This window comes from Oryctolagus cuniculus, chromosome 3, assembly GCF_964237555.1.
Source record: "Oryctolagus cuniculus chromosome 3, mOryCun1.1, whole genome shotgun sequence".
NCBI lineage: Eukaryota > Metazoa > Chordata > Mammalia > Lagomorpha > Leporidae > Oryctolagus > Oryctolagus cuniculus.
The window spans coordinates 90,354,185-90,376,936 of record NC_091434.1 but is presented as its reverse complement, the minus strand read 5'-3'; the positions used below and the strand labels follow the sequence as shown (position 1 = coordinate 90,376,936).

The following is a 22,752-nucleotide window of genomic DNA, read 5'->3' as shown; positions in this document are numbered from 1 at the left end:
CTCTTTGTCCACATCTGACAGGAAAAAGTCATCACCGCCACAACCCAATAAAGCCATTACAGCCATATTCCAGAGAGAGCCCCGTCACACCTACTATACCCGCCTCAAGTCACCCTCCTCCCCCAGATTTCACAGGTGCATAAAACAAAAAGACCTTAGAGGTAGTGGATAGATGAGTTTGGGGAGAGGTAAGCAAAGGGATATTTTATATGAAAATCAGTTATTAGAACTTTAAATTGTAGACGACAGCAATCTTGTTATTATGGGGTTAAGGCTAGGAATAGCCTTCTAGGAAAGGATAAATGTGGTCATGAATTCACAAATTTTTTAAAAGGATTAATACATATTATTCTAAACTATAAAAGTAGTTTAATTCGTTAAACAAGTAGTTTTATCTTTTCTCGCCAGAGTACCGAGCTAATGTTTTCTTGATTGTGTCTGACTCTCTCCATCTCAGGAGTGACAGGTAAAGGGGTCCCCTTGCCCATGTTTTCTCTGTATAGCACCTGTGCAATGAGAGGGCATGAGAAAAACAGCCGTAAGTGACATTCCGTTTGTTGTGGGCATTATGGGTAAGGCTAGTAGCTTCCTTGCTACAAAATGACACAGGAGTGCAAGGAGCCAGGAGTTAGGCTGACAGATGCCAGGTACAGCTTTCACAGAAGCCATTACTGGGATGGGGAACACACACCCTCCAGGGAGCAAACCCCTCAGCTGCTGGGAGAAAGCTGTTGGAGTTATCCGGGTTATTCTCTTCACTTGTATGAGCACGCGGCTTCCTGAACAATCACACCAGGATTTGAAATGGTTAACACTTGGTTTTGTTTTTATCCACACCAACTAAAGGCTTGTTATTGTTTTAAATATGTAAAGATATAAGATGAAGAAGTAAAAACTAAAATGTACTGTGTTACCAAAATGAGACAGTATGTCGTTTTGCAAAAAATAGGATCCATTAGAAGCAAAGGAAGGGAAGTGGGTATACTTTTAAAAAGGAGTAAGTGTTAAGGTTTAGTTTAATTCTGAGGTTAAGGGCATCTTCTTCCCCCTGGTTTGCAGAGTACCGAGCTAATGTTTTCTTGATTGTGTTTGACTCTCTCCATCTCAGGAGTGACAGGTAAAGGGGTCCCCTTGCCCATGTTTTCTCTGTATAGCACCTGTGCAATGAGAGGGCATGAGAAAAACAGCCGTAAGTGACATTCCGTTTGTTGTGGGCATTATGGGTAAGGCTAGTAGCTTCCTTGCTACAAAATGACACAGGAGTGCAAGGAGCCAGGAGTTAGGCTGACAGATGCCAGGTACAGCTTTCACAGAAGCCATTACTGGGATGGGGAACACACACGCTCCAGGGAGCAAACCCCTCAGCTGCTGGGAGAAAGCTGTTGGAGTTATCCGGGTTATTCTCTTCACTTGTATGAGCACGCGGCTTCCTGAACAATCACACCAGGACTTGAAATGGTTAACACTTGGTTTTGTTGTTATCCACACCAACTACAGGTTCATTTCAAATGTTTAAAAGCATCAGATGAAGTAAAAATGAAAGTGAACTGTATTAACGAAATGAGCCAGTATGTCATTTTGCAAAATAGGATCCATTAGAAGCAAAGGAAGGGAAGTGGGTATACTTTTAAAAAGGAGTAAGTGTTAAGGTTTAGTTTAATTCTGAGGTTAAGGGCATCTTCTTCCCCCTGGTTTGCAGAGTACCGAGCTAATGTTTTCTTGATTGTGTTTGACTCTCTCCATCTCAGGAGTGACAGGTAAAGGGGTCCCCTTGCCCATGTTTTCTCTGTATAGCACCTGTGCAATGAGAGGGCATGAGAAAAACAGCCATAAGTGACATTCCGTTTGTTGTGGGGCATTATGGGTAAGGTCAGCTTCCTTGCTACAAAATGACACAGGAGTGCAAGGAGCTAGGAGTTAGGCTGACAGATGCCCTGTATGGCTCTGTACAGCTTTCACAGAAGCTGTTACTGGATGGGGAACCCACACCCTGCAGGGCAGCAAACCCTTCAGCTGCTGGGAGAAAGCTGTTGGAGTTATCCAGGTTATTCTCTTCATTTGCATGAGCACGGTGCCTCCTAAATAATCACATGGGAGTTTAAAGTGGTTAACTCTAGTTTTGTTGTTATCCACGCCAACTAAAGGGTCGTTATTTTTTAATCTTTAAAAAATATCAGCTGAACTAAAAATCAAAGTAAACTATTTTGAAATTGCAATGTAGGATACAACAGAAGCAAAGGAAAGGAAGACATTTTTTAAAAAGGAGTAAGTGTTAAGGTTCAGTTTAATTCTGAGGTTAAGGGCATCTTCTTCCCCCTGGTTTGCAGAGTACCGAGCTAATGTTTTCTTGATTGTGTTTGACTCTCTCCATCTCAGGAGTGACAGGTAAAGGGGTCCCCTTGCCCATGTTTTCTCTGTATAGCACCTGTGCAATGAGAGGGCATCAGAGAAACAGCTGTAAGGACATTCCATTTGTTGTGGGGCATTATGGGTAAGGCTAGTAGCTTCCTTGCTACAAAATGACACAGGAGTGCAAGGAGCCAGGAGTTAGGCTGACAGATGCCCTGTATGGCTTCTGTACAGCTTTCACAGAAGCCATTATTGGGATGGGGCACCCACACCCTCCAGGGAGCAAACCCCTCAGCTGCTGGGAGAAAGCTGTCGGAGTTATCCGGGTTATTCTCTTCACTTGTATGAGCACGCGGCTTCCTGAACAATCACACCAGGACTTGAAATGGTTAACACTTGGTTTTGTTGTTATCCACACCAACTACAGGTTCATTTCAAATGTTTAAAAGCATCAGATGAAGTAAAAATGAAAGTGAACTGTGTTAACGAAATGAGCCAGTATGTCGTTTTGCAAAATAGGATCCATTAGAAGCAAAGGAAGGGAAGTGGGTATACTTTTAAAAAGGAGTAAGTGTTAAGGTTTAGTTTAATTCTGAGGTTAAGGGCATCTTCTTCCCCCTGGTTTGCAGAGTACCGAGCTAATGTTTTCTTGATTGTGTTTGACTCTCTCCATCTCAGGAGTGACAGGTAAAGGGGTCCCCTTGCCCATGTTTTCTCTGTATAGCACCTGTGCAATGAGAGGGCATCAGAGAAACAGCCATAAGTGACATTCCATTTGTTGTGGGGCATTGTGGGTAAAGCTAGTAGCTTCCTTGCTACAAAATGACACAGGAGTGCAAGGAGCCAGGAGTTAGGCTGACAGATGCCCTGTATGGCTTCTGTACAGCTTTCACAGAAGCCATTATTGGGATGGGGCACCCACACCCTCCAGGGAGCAAACCCCTCAGCTGCTGGGAGAAAGCTGTTGGAGTTATCCGGGTTATTCTCTTCATTTGCATGAGCACGGTGCCTCCTAAATAATCACACCAGGATTTGAAATGGTTAACACTTGGCTTTGTTTTTATCCACACCAACTAAAGGCTCGTTATTGTTTTAAATATGTAAAGATATAAGATGAAGAAGTAAAAACTAAAATGTACTGTGTTAACAAAATGAGATAGTATGTCGTTTTGCAAAGTAGGATACATTTAGAAGCAAAGGAAGGGAAGAGGGTTTTAAAAAAAGAGTAAATGTTAAGGGTCAGTTGAAAATTGAGGTTAAGTAGCATCTTCTTCCCCCTGGTTTGCAGAGTACCGAGCTAATGTTTTCTTGATTGTGTTTGACTCTCTCCATCTCTGGAGTGATGGGCACTGGAATTCCTGTCCCCAGGTTTTCCTTGTATAGCACCTGTGTGGTAAGAAAGCATCCAGAACAGGAGCAGTCAGGCACTTTCCCCTTCTGGAGACTTAGGAGGAGGGGAGTTAGAGGAAAGGGACTAGCAGATCCTAAAGGCAAAGGAACGCAGCAAAACTAAGAATAGGAAAAGAAAATTTTGTTATTTTTGTTGCTTGAACTAATCTCGGCAGCACCATGGAAAGCCGCAATTAGCCTTCCCCAGCTTGTTATAAGGAGGGAAAAAAAAATAGAAACAGACAAGAGACAAAGAAAATCAAGGAAGTTATTTTTGATTTGGAAATGCTATTAATAAACCACATTGGGATATTTGAGTTTTATAAACATATATGAAGATAGATACATACATCTTCTTTTGCTGTCTTTCAAAAGAAGTCAAAAGGATTTAATTTTTAGTTGGACATATCAGGAAGAATTATCTTTAAGGCCAATGGGGGGCAAGTGCAAGATGCTAAAAAAACAAACTTGAAAATATCTGCAAATACCAGTAAAGACAGAGAAGGTTAGATAGGAAATAAGGCCAACAGTCAGACCTTTGCAGAATCATGTTTTAAAGCTTTACTTTCAAATAAAACTTGCCAAAGCAGGATACTTAGTCACTGAGAATGTTACGGTTTTACAAACTGGAATGTAATACCAAACACCTTTTAAAAAAATTTGTTTAAGCCAACTGATTATATGTTAATGTTTAACCAAAATGGGGAAACTGATTCACAGGAAGTGGCAGTATTAAATTGGGAAGAAGACGGGTCGGTCAGATTTTAATTGGGATGAGTTGATTAGACTCTTAAAAATCTGGTTATTGGTCTTTTTTTAATGTTTTAAAAATAGTTAGGTTTTTTTCTTTTCTTTTTTTTTTTTTTTTTAATACCGAGCTAAAGTTTTCTTGATTGTGTTTGACTCTCTCCATCTCTGGAGTGATGGGGATTGGAATTCCTTTTCCAAGGTTTTCTTTATACAACACCTGTGTGACACAAGAAAACATCCAGAAAAAACAAGAGCAATAAAAATGGCCCTGTATCCTGGGGAACCTACTTTGAGACTACAGACATCAAACAGGAAATGCAGATTTCACCTAGTGCACCTCTTTGTTCAAGCACAGATTTAGGTGAGAACATGTTTTGTATTTCCTTAGCTGAATTGCTAGGAATTTTTGATGCTCATTTTTATTGGATCCCATATATAAAATTGTTTTCTGTTTAGAATTAAAGGAAAGAATACAAATAATTTTATCAGAGCCCTGAACTGCTCAATGTACAATAGAAAAATTATTTTTTGAAATAGATTAACATTTATTTGCCCTATGCAGGTTTGTCTTACAGTATAATAGATAATTAAAACCACAGGCCAAAATCTATGCAATATGGCAAAATTGGTCTTCATTGAGTAAGTTCAAGTTGTAGAAATGGTCAGTTATATAGTCAGTGTTTTAATATATGGTATTGTTTATTTCCCACAGAATCTAAAAGGCTTATGCACCACTGGACAAATCTGCATAAATGCAACCTGTATGAAAATGAGCAGAAATGGTTACCCAAGTTACCCTGGTTGGCTATGACCAAATATTGGTGTACTTTAATATAGAATGAAATAACCTGAAGATAATTTTGAAAATTGGTGCAAACCTTTCATAAACAGTAATAATGAATCCAGAGAAAATAACATTCCAAAAGACATATTAACTTACATTGAAATTTAACACAATTGAAAGGTTGTTAGTAGGTAGTAATTAAAAACAAAAAGAAAGTGGGACCAAAGTTACTGAAAGTTATGTTAAAGAATCAAACTTTTTGAAAATATTTCAGCTTACAATGAAAAACATTTAGATTAATTCCCCTACCTTCAAAAGTAAATTTAGTCATTTTCCTACTGACATTTGTTTCTCCATCTTAAGGACATGAGAATTTACGATCTTTGTGTAGAAGCATCAGACTATTTGGGAATTAGATTTTTTTACAGGAAGAACAATAATGATAGAAGAGACAATAACACTGACCATACATTAATGATCTGATCTGTATGTTTTACAAGAAATCAGAAGGCCTGAATTTTTACTCATGAAATGGCATGTTTAGAATAAGTTTCAAAATAAGATTCTTTTGTTTCTAATACTGTGAAAAGAGTGACTTTTTTTGGGTGCTAATCTTTATATATATGTGAATAGTATCTAAGTTCAGGTGACTCCTGTTCTCAAGAGCCATGAATTCTATATGTGGCCTCCAGCCTGGTATCCTTTCTTGCAATGCTAACCCAGAAACATTAGATAAAAAGAGTCACAGGTTCGGCTTCTGTCCGGAAAGAAATTAACTTCCAAAGTCCCAGCATAACATACAGATGAAAAGAGAAGGAATCAAAAGTTTTAATGGACTAGTGTAGAAAATATAAAATACTAGAATCAGATGGTGAGTAAAAGATCCAGAAAAGGGAAGGCCTCAGTGAGATTTTTAAGAAAGAATTTGTTAAATTGATTATTATAAAGGGACAAACAGAAGTTTGTTTTATAGAAATTATTTTGTTTAATATGGAGTTAAGGGAGCTTTCTTCCAAATACCGAGCTAAAGTTTTCTTGATTGCGTTTGACTCGCTCCATCTCAGGAGTCACAGGTAGGGGTGTCCCCTTGCTCAAGTTCTCTTTGTACAATATCTGTGTGTACAAAACCAACAGTCACATCAGCCTGAAGCCAGCTTTTAGGTAGATCTGAACTTTAAAAAGTCTCAATGTATTTTTTTGGTTTTTTATGATAGCATAAAATAAACCTTTAAGAAGTGGAGCCACTCTAGGCTGCCCTGGATATCGAGCCATTCACAGCACGCTCTCTGTCCCTGACTGGCCAGGTCAGAGTGGCTTGATGTATCTCCTCAAAGACTACAGGATTAGGTCTCAGCAAATAGTATTCAAGTTAACTAAAATTAATATCTATAAGAAAATGTTGGGAGCATTTAATTAGGGAAAGGAAAGAAGGATGAAAAGAAAAAGACAGGTAGGCAGATAGTGTTGGGGGAACAAAATAAACATTAATAGTAGAAGCTAAATTACTGCTTTCATTGATCTTGAAAATATTCCAAAGGAAAGCTCATTTATATCTTGTACAAAAAAATAAATGAGAAAAGTAAATTTGTATTTCTCAGTAACTGAACTGCTGTGTTATCTCTGAATAAAAATGCTTAAGAATCACATTATAAAGAAAAGCTACAAATACAATGCATCAAACAAAAACACAACAAACAAAGAAAATTCCAATTAACATCATTTTGAAGAGGTGTTAGGTTTTACTTTTGATTTGTGCCACACCGGTTAGAAACACCTATTGTTATTAAAAGAGGACTGGAAGAAGGAAATAATGAGTATGACAGGATTTTAAGGGAAGTGATGAATAGCTATGTTTTAGAGAAATGCAGTTAAAATTTCACACCAGAGCTAAAGTAAATACTACATTAGATTTGTACTGAAAACTGAGATAATATTTTACTTTTCATTATATGAATTTAGTAATTTTACATTTGTAATGTGTTAAAAATATTAAGGGATTTTTTTTTCGTCCCCTAAGAAATACCGAGCTAAAGTTCTCTTGATTGCGTTTGACTCTCTCCATCTCTGGAGTGATAGCTGTTGGGGTTCCTTTCCCCAGATTTTCTTTGTACAAAACCTGTGAGATACAAGAAAGTATCCAGAAGACATTCAAAACAAGCACAAAGGCTAAGGAAAGGAGAAGAACATCGGGTGTGGTAAGGAGCTAATCTTTCATTAGTAAATAATATTTAGTACGGACAATGCTTTTACTTTTTTAACTTCACAATTTTGAGTCAGAACTCTACAGTGCTAATTCTAAGGCTGGAAGGGGGTAACGGAAAGCACTGAGTTATGAGAAATGAGTATAATGATGAGGAATCCTATGTTAATTCTGCTTATGGTATTTCAGATCTAACTACTCACACTGGTCAGTTGGTGAAAATGTTAAAGGAAATCAGAAAAGTGGGTCATTTTGTATTAAGTTGAGATGATTTGGTCAGGTAATACACACAAACACACACAGAATTTGTTAAGATGTTATTTTTTTTAAAAAGGGTGATGGTTATTCTGGTAAATTTTTTAAAAGGGCAGTAGTTTTTTATTTGATATATTTGTAAATACCGAGCTAAAGTTCTCTTGATTGCGTTTGACTCTCTCAATCTCTGGAGTGACAGTGGTTGGAATGCCTGTTCCCAAGTTTTCTTTGTACATAACCTGTAGAAAATAATTAGAATACCCCAAAAGGTAAAATAACCATAAATCCTTCAGGTTACCACTACATGGAGGCTATTTGGTGGGAACTTGTAAAAACAACCTTTCACATATGACACTCAAGGAATAAGGAAAAGAAATTCCATAAATTTTTATATTCTTCTAAGTATTTAGTTTACTGTTATAAACACCAAGAACTAAATAATGCATTTTTTGCAGCCAACACATAGTGCATTCCTAAAATGCATTAAATAATGACAATACATTTAATAATGAGAAAAATCTAAACATCATTACATTCAGTATTTGTGTCTTGAATAAAGTGGGACTGAGATAGACTTGAACTTAATAAATAGGGTGCTTGGTTTAAAATTTTCCAAAATATAATAATATATAATCTATAATACTGTTGCTAAGAATTTTCTTTTTATTTTCTGATCATAATTGCTAATTTTTCCTAATAATTCCTAGTTATTCCTATTTTCTAATCATAATTCCTAGCTGGTTCTTAGTCTGTAGGTATCTTTGATATGAAGAGACTTAATCAGTTTGTCAGGAAAAATCTTTCCCTGAAGTCTGTACTGATGATTGCTTGATCACATATAATGGTGTTTTTTGAATGGGTATTCAAAACAATAGAATAGTATTTTTTGGAGTTAGTTTCAAAGTACTGTAAATTTTAAAAGAGTAAGATACATCTACTTTCTCAGCCTCTTGTCTCCTTCCTTCCACTTCCTATTTTTTTTTTAAATAAATATTTATGTATTTGAAAGGCAGATTGACAGAGAGAGAGATCAATCTTCCATCCACTGGTTCACTCTTCAGATGCCTCCAACAGCTGGGGCTGGGCCAGGCCAAAGTCAGGAGCCAGGAGCTCCATCCAGGTCTTTAATGTGGGTGGCAGGAACTCAAGTCCTTAGGCCATCACCTTTCTGGCAGGAAACAAGATGGAAAGTGAAGTAGCCAGGACCTGAACCAGGCACTCTGATAGGAGATGTGAACCTCCCAAGTGGCAGCCTATCCTGTGCCACAATGCCAGGCCCTCCTTCCTTCTTAATGTTCAGAATTTTCAGTCTGTGAACTGAATGCATCAATTCTTTTTAAATGATCTGATTCTATCATGTACTAGTACATGGGGTGGGAAGCAAGGCAAAAAACCTAGGAGTTTGTGTCACAGATTATTTCCTAAAATCACTAACAAGCTAGTGGTATCTTTGTTTTGCTCAGAAACTTTTCAGCATCTTTGATAATCTGCTGTCTTGATAACAAGGTTGTGTTTCTTTATCCTTTACCCAAGAAAGCAGCAGGACTGATCACAGACAACAGAAAAAACAAAATTAGGGAAAAGCACGATACTACAAATCAGAGAAACAAACGGGCCATGGCCCCAAAACTCTAATGAAGTTCGTACCACAAGGAATTCAGAACATGTAACCTGCAAAAGAAATGATCCAGTATCTTCCAGTGGAAATCAATGAGTGCTCAGTCCTCCAACGACCAGGGGGCTCTCTAAGAGCAAGGTGCTCATTTATGTTGGCCAAGAGCCAATCCCTAGAGCTCACATAGTCTCTTGGAAGTAGCTAGCTACTACTTAGAATCTGGGAAAGGGGGGGGTGTGCAGAATTGGGGCTCACTTGACAGGTCAGGAAAAGCTTAAGCTAACCTGATGGTCCAGGTCTAGGGGATCCCCTAACCCAATACACACTATGCACAGGTACCTGATGTTTCTTTTAGAGAGCTGGCTTCCTCTATAAGGTGGATGACAGCCAGTGCCTGAAACAGGTACTGTGCTTACAAGACGAGAGCAGAGAACACAAGGCAAGAAAGCTGGAAAGGGAAAGACGGCTGCAGACTTCACAAGACTACCTGGGGTACTCCTGGGCACTGAGGAATCCTATCATTCATAAATATATACAAAACAATCATTTTATATGATTCTTATGTGTATTATGAGAATATTCAAAAAACCCGTGGAAAAAGAATGTTAAAATGTTTGGTGCAAAAAATTTGAAATCCAGGCGTAGTTTTCTCATAACGCATATTTTCTATGAACTTTTTAAAGACAACTCACATGTATAGGCTTGGGTTAAGGTCATCTCTGTAACCTTATTACTATCGTTTGCACATTTGACTTTAGAAATGGAAGCATAATGATCAGTAATTCAAGTCCCTTCTGCTCTGTGATGATGCAAAGGCAGGCTTCTTATCTACTTTCTCAGCCTGTACTGCCCCTTCAGGACCAAGGGAGGATTCACAACACCCCCAAGGCGGGCGAGGGCCTTGGTAGAAGAAGGCCTGAGAGGGAGCTAGGGGAAGAAACCGGGACGCGCCCAGTCACACAAACCAGTGCTGAGGGTGTGGGCCTTTACCGAGCTAATGTGCTTCTGAGTCTCCTTGACACGTTTCACTTCAGGCAGGTCAGGGATTGGAGTTCCTTGTCCAATTGCTTCCTTATACTTCACCTGCAGATGCGAAAATGGGAAAAGGTATTATTTACACACATAATAGTTATTCTCCCCAACATATGCATGCTTGATTAGCAGACCCACAATTTTTTTTAAAGTGGCAGTTTAAATAGACCAAGCTCTATACTTAGTATGAATGGGACACATTCTGATACTGGGTTAGAGGAGAACACTTCTGAGGCCAGGGATGCTTGGTCTCTGTCTTGACTCTTTGAAAGCAAAGGTAGGGATCTCCACTCAGACTGGTAACTACTTGGCTTTCTTGTACACAGCAGCCCCTCCCTTATCTTATACATTGTAGGACCTCTGGTGTGTGCCCAAAACTCGGGATATACTATGTTATTTTTCCTGTACATACATACATATATAAGTTGAATGCCTTTTCCATCTTAACTCTGATGCACTGTGGCCATGTTGTAAGCAGTCTGAGGTGTGACAACAAAACTAGAGTGGATTTTTCTTTCTTCATAATTTCCTAAATGTATTATAGATCTCAGCAATCTCAACATCTGATTTTTTTCTTATTGAGAACTTTCACATTTTCACTTAAAGGAAGTACTTTATGGCTTCTCTTTGGTCTATCTGAACTGCCAACATCACTAGTCTGCACTTTGGGGCGACTATTAAGTAAAATGAAGTGACTAATAGAGGGGTAGTTTATACAGCATGGATACTCTGGACAAAGGAATGATTCAAGTCTCATGTGGGACATTGCAAGGTATTGTAATATCTCATCACACTACACAGAATGGCTTGCAATTCAAAACTTAGGTATTTTCAGACCCCAATTGATTGTATAACTAAAATCATGGAAAGTGAAAACACAGATAAGAAAGGACTAGTGAACGCTAGGGTTTTTATACCCAGCAGTTCATTTAACTAGGACAGCTAAATTCATATGCATGTATCTAGGAAGGTTAATGCCTTGTCTCTAACACTGTCTACTTTCTTAAAACCTTCTTCAATTTCCATCTCTAACCTGACCCTCATGAAATCTACCATGGCATTGCACAGCGTATGAGATGCCTCTGATCGCTATGTGGTGATGGACCTTAAGCACCTATTTAGCCAAATCAGCTATTTCTGTTGACAAAGTTTTTGAATACAGTTAATAATCATTGTAAGTATTCAAAGGGAAGCAGAGAGTGAGTGAGTGAGTGAGTGCATCGTGCCATTACCGAGCTAATGTGGTCCTGGGTTTGCTTCACTCTCATCATCTCCGGTGTCTTTCCAATTGCTGTTCCAGGTGAGACATCCTCTTTATATAAAACCTGGGCATTCAGAATCAGGAGAGTGTTACACAGAAGAAAGGAAAACCCCACGATTCCTGGAGAAAGTCTAGGACACTTGGCTTCTGTGAAAACAAAGCACACTAGACAATGTTCTTGGGCAAGTGCCCGAGCACTGCCTGTGATGCCTCCCTGGTCAGCACCAGTGACTCAATCATGTATCAGCACAAATCACTTTCCAGATCTTGAGGTTTCTTTTAAGATTATTGCAGGTATTAATACAGGATAAGAAAAAACAGAAACTGTTGATTAACCACGAAAACAAAAACCACTCCCAAGTAAAACACAAATTCCATTAAAGAAATGCAAAGTCAGTCAATTATTTTGGGAAGGGATAAGAAAAGAAATCACAATGTAAAAAAAATAAATAAATAAACATCTTCTGGAGCAAGACAACACATGTTACTGTGCTGGGATTAAAAATGTAAAAAGAAAAGTTACTTTGTTAGCAGATTTAAGTTGTTATTTCAAATAGTTTCTGGAGTGATGATTCTGGAGCAAAGTATGGGGAATTTTAACAAACCATTGCTAATATTAACTAGGTGTGTTAGATGTTAATTGTCTGTATCAGTGTGATACAGGCTAGTATTTTTTCTTTTACGAAGAGAATGGAATTATTAGGTTAGCTTCAATGGAAAATAAATAGTAAATATACCGAGCTGAAATTCTTTTGATTTTCTTTAACACGCAGTATTTCTGGCGTGTCTTGAACAACTGTAATTTTTCCTTTACTGTTTTTAAGGTCACACTGGTATTGCAGCTATGAAGAAAGAGTAAATATCTTGTTAAGATTTCAATATTGTTTTAAATATTTTAACTGTCTTATGATAGCCAAAGGGAAATTTTTAAAGAAGAATTTTGGGAAGACACTCTTTTTTTTTTTTTTTTTTTTTGACAGGCAGAGTGGACAGTGAGAGAGAGACAGAGAGAAAGGTCTTCCTTTTTGCCATTGGTTCACCCTCCAATGGCCGCCATGGCTGGCGCGCTTCGGCCGGCACACCGCGCTGATCCAATGGCAGGAGCCAGGTGCTTCTCCTGGTCTCCCATGGGGTGCAGGGCTCAAGGACTTGAGCCATCCTCCACTGCACTCCCTGGCCACAGCAGAGAGTTGGCCTGGAAGAGGGGCGGAGGATTAGCTTGTTGAGCCTATTGACCAACTGTTTTGCTTTTGGTTTTTAAAAGACTGATTTATTTGAAAGGCAGAGTTACAAAGAGAGACAGACAGACAGACACTCTCCCTAAATGCCCACAATGGCCAGGGCTGGGCCAGCCTGAAGTCAGGAGCCAGGAGCCTCATCCAAGTCTCCCATGTAGGTAGCAGGGGCCCAACCACTTGGGGCATCTTCTGCTGTTTTTTTTTTTTTTTTTTTTTTTTTGTTTGTTTGTTTGTTTGTTTGTTTTTTTTTTGACAGGCAGAGTGGACAGTGAGAGTGAGAGAGAGAGAGAGAGAGAGAAAGATCTTCCTTTGCCGTTGGGTCACCCTCCAATGGCCGCCGCGGCCGGCCTGCTGCGGCTGGCGCACCGCGCTGATTCAATGGCAGGAGCCAGGTACTTATCCTGGTCTCCCATGGGGTGCAGGGCTCAAGGACTTGGGCCATCCTCCACTGCACTCCCTGGCCACAGCAGAGAGCTTGCCTGGAAGAGGGGCAACCGGGACAGAATCCGGCTCCCCGACTGGGACTAGAACCCGGTGTGCCGGCGCCACTAGGTGGAGGATTAGCCTAGTGAGCCGTGGTGCCAGCGACACTCATTTTTAAAACCTTAAAATGTACAAGATTAGGTTTTCAACTGAAAAAGAGGATGTCACTGCTAATGGAAGATGGTGGTAGTACATGTTGAGAGACAGGAAGCCACCAATAAACTAAGAGATGAGTCTTTCAGATTGAAATTTAAGGTGAGCTCAGAGAAGAGCTGAGTACATATTTCCTGGAGCATGGATGGAGTTGTTGAGGGCTCCTCATCCGCATCATGGTAGGGGTGGGCTATGCCTTGCATCAGAACAACTTACAAGGCTGAAGTTCTTCTGGTTCTCCCGGACTCTCTGCATTTCTGGAGTGTCCAACACAGTCTCATAATATGACATGCACTTCTCAGCATCTTCCTTGTACTTTTTCTGGAATAGATTCCAAGAAATAAGGAGATGAACGCTATAGGGATAATGGGACTCCAAATGGCCTCTGGCTCAGCAGAGGGAAAGTGCTTTGTGTCTTCTTGACTGTCTCGGATGTTGGGAGGGTGCAAAGCAGCATGCTGTCACAGAATTCCGTCTTTTCTTCCCAGGAGAAGGTATGAAGAGGACCCACTGCCAGGTGGTCCACAGGAGTGGGGTTCCAGGCGTGGAGGCTCAGGGAGAGCCAGGGGCATGCCTTGAGAGGCCGTCCTCCTTGCTGAGCTACAGAGCCAGTTGGCCAGGAGCCAGAAACAGAAGTGATAAGAGGCTCTCAAAATCCAGTCTTTGCTGGTGATGAGATTTTGCTAACCTCAAGCAGGTGTGATCAGGGCTTCCGGCTCCAGGACTGAGCCTCCTGGCAAGCCCTAAGGGTGTTTCTAATGCTGTAGAAAACTGTGGGACTGGCAACTCTGCAAGACGGACCGACCTAGGCAGCCGCCATGGACTCTTCCTTGGGCTTCCTTGACTTGCACCAGCCCTAGGCTCTTTTTTTGTGGGAAGGTGAAAATTATCCATCATGGGAGGAATCGGGATTAGATTGTGTGGCTAGAGTTGATGACACAGTCTCAATTTTGTTAGAGGTGATTGGTCATATAGTATGGGCCGTTTTTGAGATTTGCACGCAAATTTTACATGCTTGTTATAAGAAACTTGACATATAAAATAGTGATTCATTATGAGTTATTCCATGTCAGAGACCTTTAGTACCTTAAAATTCTTTTCTATAATCTATTACAAATTTGATAGAGAAATCTCAACTCTGACTCAAAACCACATCCTAGACAAACCCTTTTGCCTTATTGGGAAGAAACTATAATTTGAAGAAGCTTCTGCAGGCGTAAATGTGCAGAGGGGAGGCAGTCTGTGGGATTCTGATGTATATCCTTACCTGGCTTGAAAGGTTCTTGACTTGCTGGGCGTGAATGATCTCGGGAGTGTCAACCACAGAAGTGAAATTGGCTTTTTCCATTTCTGCTGATTGCTTGTACTTAATCTGTAAAAGGACATTCAGCAGTTGGGTAAAATATACGATGTGCAAACATTTGTTGGCTTGGTTTGATTGAGAGGGGATCAGTATTTCTTTTTCCAGAGAGACTAATTCATTTGCCATTCAACAGACATTGCTTCCTATCATGGACATAGCTATACTAAAGTTAGAAACACAAAGAAGGTCCCAGCTATTGAAAGATTTATTATTTAGTTGGGTGCAAGGTGGGACATGGGCAAGAGACAGATAATCAACACATATTTAAGCATGGATTGGTTACTTGAGAGCAAACAAAAGACCCAGACCAATTAACATTAGACAAGGTAGGATGCCCAAAGACCTTCAAATTTAGGCCTTGAAAGGAAGGGAAACAAAGAATTCCTAAAATATTCTAAGCAAGGAATTCCTGATGCTGAATGTGAAATAGGTTGACTAATAAACAAGGCCAGGATGTCAGAGCCTGCCTCAGCTCAAAGCAGCAGTTTCATTTTCCCAACTTCTGCTCTTTGCTCTGAACATCCCTGTTGCTCATAGACTCAGAGAAGCAGAAAGCTGGGAAAGGCAAGGGGATTGGGGTGTGTGATTTAGTCTCATGGGTTTTTGCTTTTTAAAAGATTTTTAAAATTTATTTGGAAGGCAGAGTTATAGAGAGAAGGGGAAAGATACACAGAGATCTTCCATCTGCTGGTTTACTCCCCAAAAGACCGCAATGGCTGGGGTTGTGCTAGGCTGAAGCCAAGAGCCTGTATATTTCTTTCACTGAATAAATGCTAAAAAAGAAAACAAAAGATAACCGAGACAATGCTACCTCCTTATCATCGCAGCTAGTTTCTTGAAAGATTGACTCAGAATGGAAACACTCACCTGGCTGGCAATATCAGTAGCATTCCTGGCCCTCATAAAATCTGGAGTTTCATTGGCCATGGCATTCAGGCCTCTTCCTTTGACTTCCAGCTCCAGGTCTCTCTTATATTCTTTCTGTAGTAGCATTTTAAAAAATGAAAAAAGGTTAATTTCAACTAGCATAAAATAAATGCATAGAGTGAATATAAAAGGCCTCCTTTTAAATATTTTCAGCCTTTTCTACTTAAAAAGTTAACACTGAAAGCAAATTTTAAATCTGGCTTGGTACACAACTAGGATGAAATTTATGTACTTACCACTCCAGTGTAGTGTTTAAATTTAAATGAACACACCAAATGTATCAAGATTAAATAAGAATAATAGAGTAATAAGAGGTTATGATAACCACTGTAAAGACAGTATTTTAGTATGTACTCACCAGAAGTTGAGATATATTTTTGATGGTGAAATATTGTGCTAACTATGGAACTTGAAGTTTAAAAACTCTCTCCTCTCTATTTCTAGCATAACTTGGCGAGGAAGGGATGAAGATGCTATATGAATTAGACACATGCAGTTGGCTGTGGGCCTACCTCATTGAGGATCTGGGTGGCATTCTTTGCTCTCAGCATGTCAGGTGTATCTTCCATTTCAGTGAGCCCCTTCCCACGGATGCTCTCCTCTAGATCTCTCCTGTATTCTTTCTATGTCACAAAATAAAAGCAACAACACTGACAAGACAGCCTGGGTTGTTCCTCTTAAGTGAAAAGCCAAAAATGTAAAAAGTAAACTCTTCCAATTTTTAAACTCAAGGTTGGGTAAGTAAAGATATGAATAAAGTAAGGGTATAAGATTCATAGGTTAATATTAAATATCAAATAAACAACTAGAAATTAATAGAATGCTAAGGTAAGCATATATTATTAGGTATTCAATTTAAAAATTAGAAGAATTAACATGGGTAATGGATTAGGTGGTAGTACCAAACACTTGTGAACCCAGCTTGAAACCCACAGTTAGGTGGGGATGGAAGTGGTAGAAGGAGCACATTGATGAGTGTCATTAGTGCAATTATTTGGGTCAAGAGGGAAAGAAAAGACCAAGTGGGCACTACCTCGCTGGCTATTTTGGTTGCATATTTGACATGTAATAAAGCAGGCGTGACCTCCAGGCCCGTCAGGTTTCTGCCTTTAATGGACTCTTCATACTCTTTCCTATATTCTTTCTAATATGAGTAGGAAGGAAAGGCAAGTTAAAAAAGAATCTGCCACAATTCATTTCACAATCCTAGGAAGAAAAAATATATAACACTTATTTCTTTAAATGTCTTCTTATGCATAGTTCTAGTAATGATTACACATTTGAAACATGTCTGATTGTTCTAGAAATATTTTGTCGAGAGCAAATGGCCCCCAGGAAGCTCAGAGGTTGAGAAACTATGATGGGACCCTCCCTCCTCTGTTTAACGTGCCTGGGCTGGCTCTCCGCCACAAGAGTAGCCGTTTGCGATGGGCACTGAATCCATGGTCATCTCTCCTGAAATAGTCCACATTTCTCTTAAGGTGACAAAAGAGTTTATTTCAAAATTAAAGGTTACTCATGGGAAGAAAATAAACCAAAGCCTAGAGGAAAGGGCCTGAGGACACTGACTACAAACAGCCTTTTTCATAATCATGACCTTCTTAAAAACATCACTGAATAGATCAGGCAGACAACGAGGCATGGTTGAGACAAAGAGCTACTCTCCCAACCCCTACTCTGTCTCTTTTCTAATCCCTGGATAGGTGGTCTCACAGAGAGGCTTGGGGTAGATGTTGGAACTCCATTTTTGCATTCTTTCATTTTAACAGAATTTTAAGTTTATAGAAAAACTGTAAGAATAGTGCAAGGAACCCCCACAGATTCTTTACTCCACTAATTGTTTCAAACTATTTGAAACTTTTGGTTGCCTGGCATTGTACACCAGAATGTTCCACAAACTTATACCTAGCTTTTATTGAAATCATTTATCTTTATAGTTGGAGATACAACTCATGGAGGACAGGCAAACAGAAATTCCAAATAAATCTGTTTCCCAATAAAAACAGACTTTCTAAGATTCAAAATAAGATTTCATTTCTCTCTACTCTTGGTTAAAATGAAAAACATGTTTTTAAAATGCTTGTGTTGCAATTTTAGAATGGGAAATATGTCACATTGACTTGAGGTTTTCTGGATTCTTGATAAACATCTTGATCATGATCCCTTTGTTTGTTTTGGTTTGAGACATCCTACTGACAGCAGAGCATCCCAAAGCCAATGGCACCTCTGTGTGGAAGGAGCTTTGCATTCGTTAAAAAAACTCAATTATATTCAGTATAATTTGTTCCACAGATAGGAATAGTTGGCTTTGTTCTAATTTTATGAAAATGGTTGTTGAAATAAAACATATATGGTCAATATGTACTACTTGGATTTTTTTTTTCCAAATAACTAAACTGTATGGTTTCTAGGATGGAAATGATTTTAGGGATCACATGTGAAGAACTTACACCATATTCCCCTTTTGGATGACAGGAGACTGGAAATGTGTGGCTGTGCAAGTCCGTGTGCATTGTTGGCTTGACGGTATCTCTGCGGTGTGGTATGTTTTGTAGGACTTACCCCACTCTGCATCTGCTGAGACTCCTTGGCAGTGATGTATGTTGGTGTTTCAAAGTCCAGCATGGGCTTTCCCCGTTCCTTTTCATACTTTTCTTTGTATTTCACCTAGTGATGAAAAGCCTTGTTAGATATACTTCCTCCAGGCAATTCCTAGACCTAGCCAGAGACCAGTGTAAGGACAGTACTTTTTAACTGACCCGTTATGTCATCTCCTTGCCACTCAAAACAGATTCCTGTTGTGTTTCAGATCTGGTACCTTTTTTGTCGTTGCCGGTGGGGGGTGTGGTTGGGTAAAAACCATTACCATTGGGAAGGTGTAATCAGGATTTGGATTCAGTTCAAGGAGACAAAAGATTTATTGCCAAAAGTCAAAAAAAATGCCAGTGCATGGGGGAAACTGTCCATAGATAATGCTGGCCAAGGTTTGATGTATAGAAGTGAACACTTTAACAGTGTTAATCATTATTAATCATTATTTCTGGTAAAAGTTTTCAGTTTTTCTTTCATAAGAACTTTTATCAGAGACTCAGGGTCTTGACTGAATAGATAACTCATACAACTTTATTTGTGAGTAGAAAACTCTGGGTCATAACTGGTCATATGTTTTTTAAAGTTTTATTTATTTATTTGAAAGTCAGAGTTAAACAGAGAGAGAAGGAGAGGCAAAGAGAGAGAGGTCTTTCATCCAGTGGTTTACTCCCCAGATGGCCACAACAGCCAGAGCTATGTTGATCCAAAGCCAGGATCCAGGAGCTTCCTCTGAATCTCCCACGCGGGTGCAGGAGCCCAAGGACTTGGGCCATCTTGTACTGCTTTCCCAGGCCATAGCAGAGAGCTGGATTGGAAGTAGGGCAGCCAAGACTCGAACTGGCGCCCATGTGGGATGCTAGCACTGCAGATGGCAGCTTTGCCTGCTCCGCCACAGCGCTGGCCAGTCATATATTTAATACAAACAATATAAATTGATATAAAAACCAAAAAAAAAACCTAGTTTACATGTTGATTTGGCATTCTCAAAGGATCCCCAAGTCTGTTTAGAAAGACAATTCCTGGGGCCGGCACTGTGGTGCAGCGGATCAAGCCACAACCTGCAGTGCAGGCATCTCATATGGGTGGCAATTTGAGTCCCGGCTGCTCCACTTCTGATCTAGCTCTGTGCTAATGTGCCTGGGAAAGCAGCAGAAGATTGCCTAGGTCCTTGGGCCCTTGCACCCATCTGGGAGACCTGGAAGAAGCTCCGGGCTCCTGGCTTCAGCCTGGCCCAGCCCAGGTCATTGCGGCCATTTGGGGAGTTAACCAGCAATGGAAGATCTGTGTCTCCTTCTCTCACTCTGTAACTCTGCTTCCAAATACAAAAATTCATCCTTTGTAAAAAAAATAAATAAAGACAATTCTGTCATCCACATAATATGATTAGGAATGGGGGAGCCATAAAACCATTCAGAGACCACAGTGGATGAAGTGAAAGAAAGGTGAAGGACCTGCTTCACACAGGGTTCTAACTGCAGTGTTCCATCTCAGCTGTCTTGAGACACCAGAATAGAGGCCAGGGGACACGGGCTACTTTACAGATGATTTGAGGACCTTGCTAGTGAGTTAGCCCTCTTGTTTAATGCCCAAATGGGGTATTGCATAATGCTGAATTTTTTAAACAAAAGATCACATGATAGCAAGTTCTTTCCTAAGAAAATCTTCAGTTATTTTACAAATTCAGCAATTTCTTAAATACCTAGAGACTCCATCAATGATCATGTCTACGTAAAATCCTCCTCAGACCTCCTATCATGGACTGTAGTGTTTCTCTACCTGGGAAGCACCCGTGGGGAACATTGGGATCACTGAGAGGGGTCTGTCCCCCTTGTAAAACAATCTATGCTTCTAGTCCCTGTCAGTACCTGGAATAACACACAGTGCATGTATACAATACAATATGCTCTCCACAAAATGTAGTTATATGGGTTATAATTTATAACAGAAAAATGTGTTTCAAAATATTACTAAATTCAAATCTCCTTCTATCTTTATTTTCTCAAACAATGACAACTAAAAGGATAAGTCCTGGGATTGGCATTGTGGCATAGCAGGTAAAGCTGCCACCTGCAACACAAACATCTCATTGGGGTACCAGTTCATATTCCAGTTGCTCCACTTCTAATTCAGCTTCCTGCTAATGGCCTAGGAAAAGCAATGTAAGATGGCCAAGGTGGGAGCCCTAGATAAAGGCCCTTGGCTTCGGCCTAGCCCAGTGCTGGGCATTACAGCCATCTTGGGGAATGAACCAGCACACGGGAGATCTCTGTCTCTTCTACTAACTCTTTCAAAATAAATAAATCTTTAAAAAAAAAAAAAAGGATAAGTCCTATCCTTGAGGGAGGGCATGAGGTCTCTTGGCATTGTAGATGAATGTGCTTAGGGGAAAGAAATCAGTCTGGATCAACTTACTATGCTCTGTAATTCTGTAGCCTCTTTTAGGTGAAGCTGCTCCAGATTATCAGGGATTGTGTGGTAGTGGCCTTTACTCTTCTCATAGTTCTTCTTGTACTGGTACTGAGGGGAGGGGCAAAAAAGGGACATTGGTGGGAAAGCTGCTCAGCACTCCCTCCTGGTTTCCTCTTCAGGATTAGGCAGTTTCACAGCAGCATCGTCAAGACCAAACTGAGATTCGCAAGGGTTAGGTGGGGGTTAAGGAAAAGTTTCACAAGGTGGAGATCTAATTCCAGTATTGTCAGTTAATAGCAGATGGCTTATTCCAAGGAGGTGCTGTAGGTGAAGGTAGCTCTATGTCCTCAGAAGAAGGGAAAGGAATGGTTAGTTGAAACAGAAGCTTAACATCCTAAAAATGAAAGCATTTTCATATACCAAGAGGTGTTACAGTCCATGGAGGACTGGGAGATGAATGTAATGCACAGGACTGCGCTGAGACAAGAGAACAGCTTTCCACTGAGTTTAGTGTTATCAGTCGCAGAGGGGTGCATGTGAGCTCAGAGGAGAACCGAGATGCGGACGGGAGACACAGCTGGCTCTAGAGCAAACGATGCAGCTTACAGAACTGGCGAGCTGGCTTGTGTTCAGCACGTGGTGCATTATCAGAGACTCCTTCATGTCAGTCACAGGTTTGTGCAGTTTCTTCAGGTCAGCCTTGTACTTAACCTGTGTTAACAAAGAAGAGCAGGAGATCATGCAAGCAGAAAACAGAAAGCATAATCACATGGCCCCCCAGTGCTCGAGACGGTGACAGGGAACCATACCTCATTCACAGTACCCAAAGATGGAAACAGCCTAAGAGGCCATGAGCTGATGAATGGATTAAGACATGTGGTGTATACATGTGATGGAATCTTACTCAGCCACACAATGGAGAAAGGTTTACTACACACTGCAATATGGACGAACACAAAAGGACAGATACGGCATGTTTCATTTCTGTAAAATCCCTAAAAGAAGCCAATTCATGGAGTCACAAAATAGATTACAAATGATCGGGATGGTGAGAGTAAGGGATGGAGGAGTTACCACTGAATGGTTATAGGTGTTATGTGTCGGTGATGAAAAAGTTTCAGAAATAAGAGTTAAATTAGTTAAATAACATTTCAGTGTAATTAATACTAGTGAATTGTACACTTAAAATGTTTAAAATGACAAGTATTATGATTATATATATTTTTCCACAGTTTTTATTTTTTTAAAAAAAGAAAGCATACCTCACTTGCAAGATTATTAGCATCTTTCATGGTTTTGTAGAGCTGGCTGTCTTTTGGATTGTATTTTGGCGTCTTTCCCTTCTCTTTGTCGAAATTTTCTCGATATTTAACCTAACAGCAAATGCAAACATTTTGATTATTCTTGAACACCAATCAATTTGAGAACATAAATACCAAAGAATATTCATTATTTATAAATTTATTACCCAAATGGGGACATTTTTAAGAATAAAAGGGAGCATTATTGATAATAATTATGTGAGGACAACAATTAAGTATATGATCAAGTGACATAGTATAAGGCTTGCTCATTTCTGTATTATCCAGGGTATGAAAAATAATCATCTCTTCCTAATGCAAAAAAAAAAAAAAGGAGAAAATGCTTCAGGCTGAATTCAGAGAAGTGATCTAGTGTATTGATTCAGAGTACAGTGGCTCTTCTAACTAGCAAAACCCAAAACATTGTAGGTCTACTGTAACGAATTCAGAGAGGGGTTGTCAGTGATCAAGGCTGAGAAGTAAAGAATCTGTTAAAATTGGGAGAATCCACGGTCACTTAAATTTTTGGACAAGAATTGATCTTGAATCAAAAAACAGAATATAGTATGGAGATTATTAGCTCTATGTAGAATTCTAGATTAGAAGAAAAAAATGAGATACTTTAGAATTATGAGGAAAATAAGATTAATG

The 22,752-nt window shown here is 39.7% G+C and overlaps 1 protein-coding gene across 48 annotated transcripts in view; it reads right to left on the bottom strand.

The window, feature by feature from the left end:
• NEB (nebulin) overlaps window positions 1–22,752 on the bottom strand; it is a 217,416-nt gene that overhangs the window by 12,311 nt on the left and 182,353 nt on the right. For 6 of the 48 annotated variants that reach the window (XM_070070900.1, XM_070070902.1, XM_070070906.1 and 3 more), the window contains exons 138-151: window positions 22,063–22,173; window positions 21,407–21,511; window positions 20,804–20,908; window positions 18,362–18,466; window positions 16,833–16,943; window positions 16,312–16,422; window positions 15,740–15,853; window positions 14,777–14,881; window positions 13,726–13,830; window positions 12,373–12,477; window positions 11,607–11,699; window positions 10,333–10,425; window positions 7,874–7,966; window positions 7,296–7,388 (exon numbers count right to left, since the gene is read on the bottom strand). In XM_070070900.1, coding sequence (XP_069927001.1) covers window positions 7,296–7,388; window positions 7,874–7,966; window positions 10,333–10,425; window positions 11,607–11,699; window positions 12,373–12,477; window positions 13,726–13,830; window positions 14,777–14,881; window positions 15,740–15,853; window positions 16,312–16,422; window positions 16,833–16,943; window positions 18,362–18,466; window positions 20,804–20,908; window positions 21,407–21,511; window positions 22,063–22,173 — 1,449 coding nt within the window. Of the gene's footprint in view, window positions 1–413; window positions 507–1,064; window positions 1,158–1,704; window positions 1,798–2,332; window positions 2,426–2,983; window positions 3,077–3,642; window positions 3,736–4,612; window positions 4,706–6,292; window positions 6,386–7,295; window positions 7,389–7,873; window positions 7,967–10,332; window positions 10,426–11,606; window positions 11,700–12,372; window positions 12,478–13,725; window positions 13,831–14,776; window positions 14,882–15,739; window positions 15,854–16,311; window positions 16,423–16,832; window positions 16,944–18,361; window positions 18,467–20,803; window positions 20,909–21,406; window positions 21,512–22,062; window positions 22,174–22,752 lie in introns of all 48 variants that reach the window. The other 42 variants (XM_070070903.1, XM_070070905.1, XM_070070913.1 and 39 more) reach the window with 24 other exon arrangements.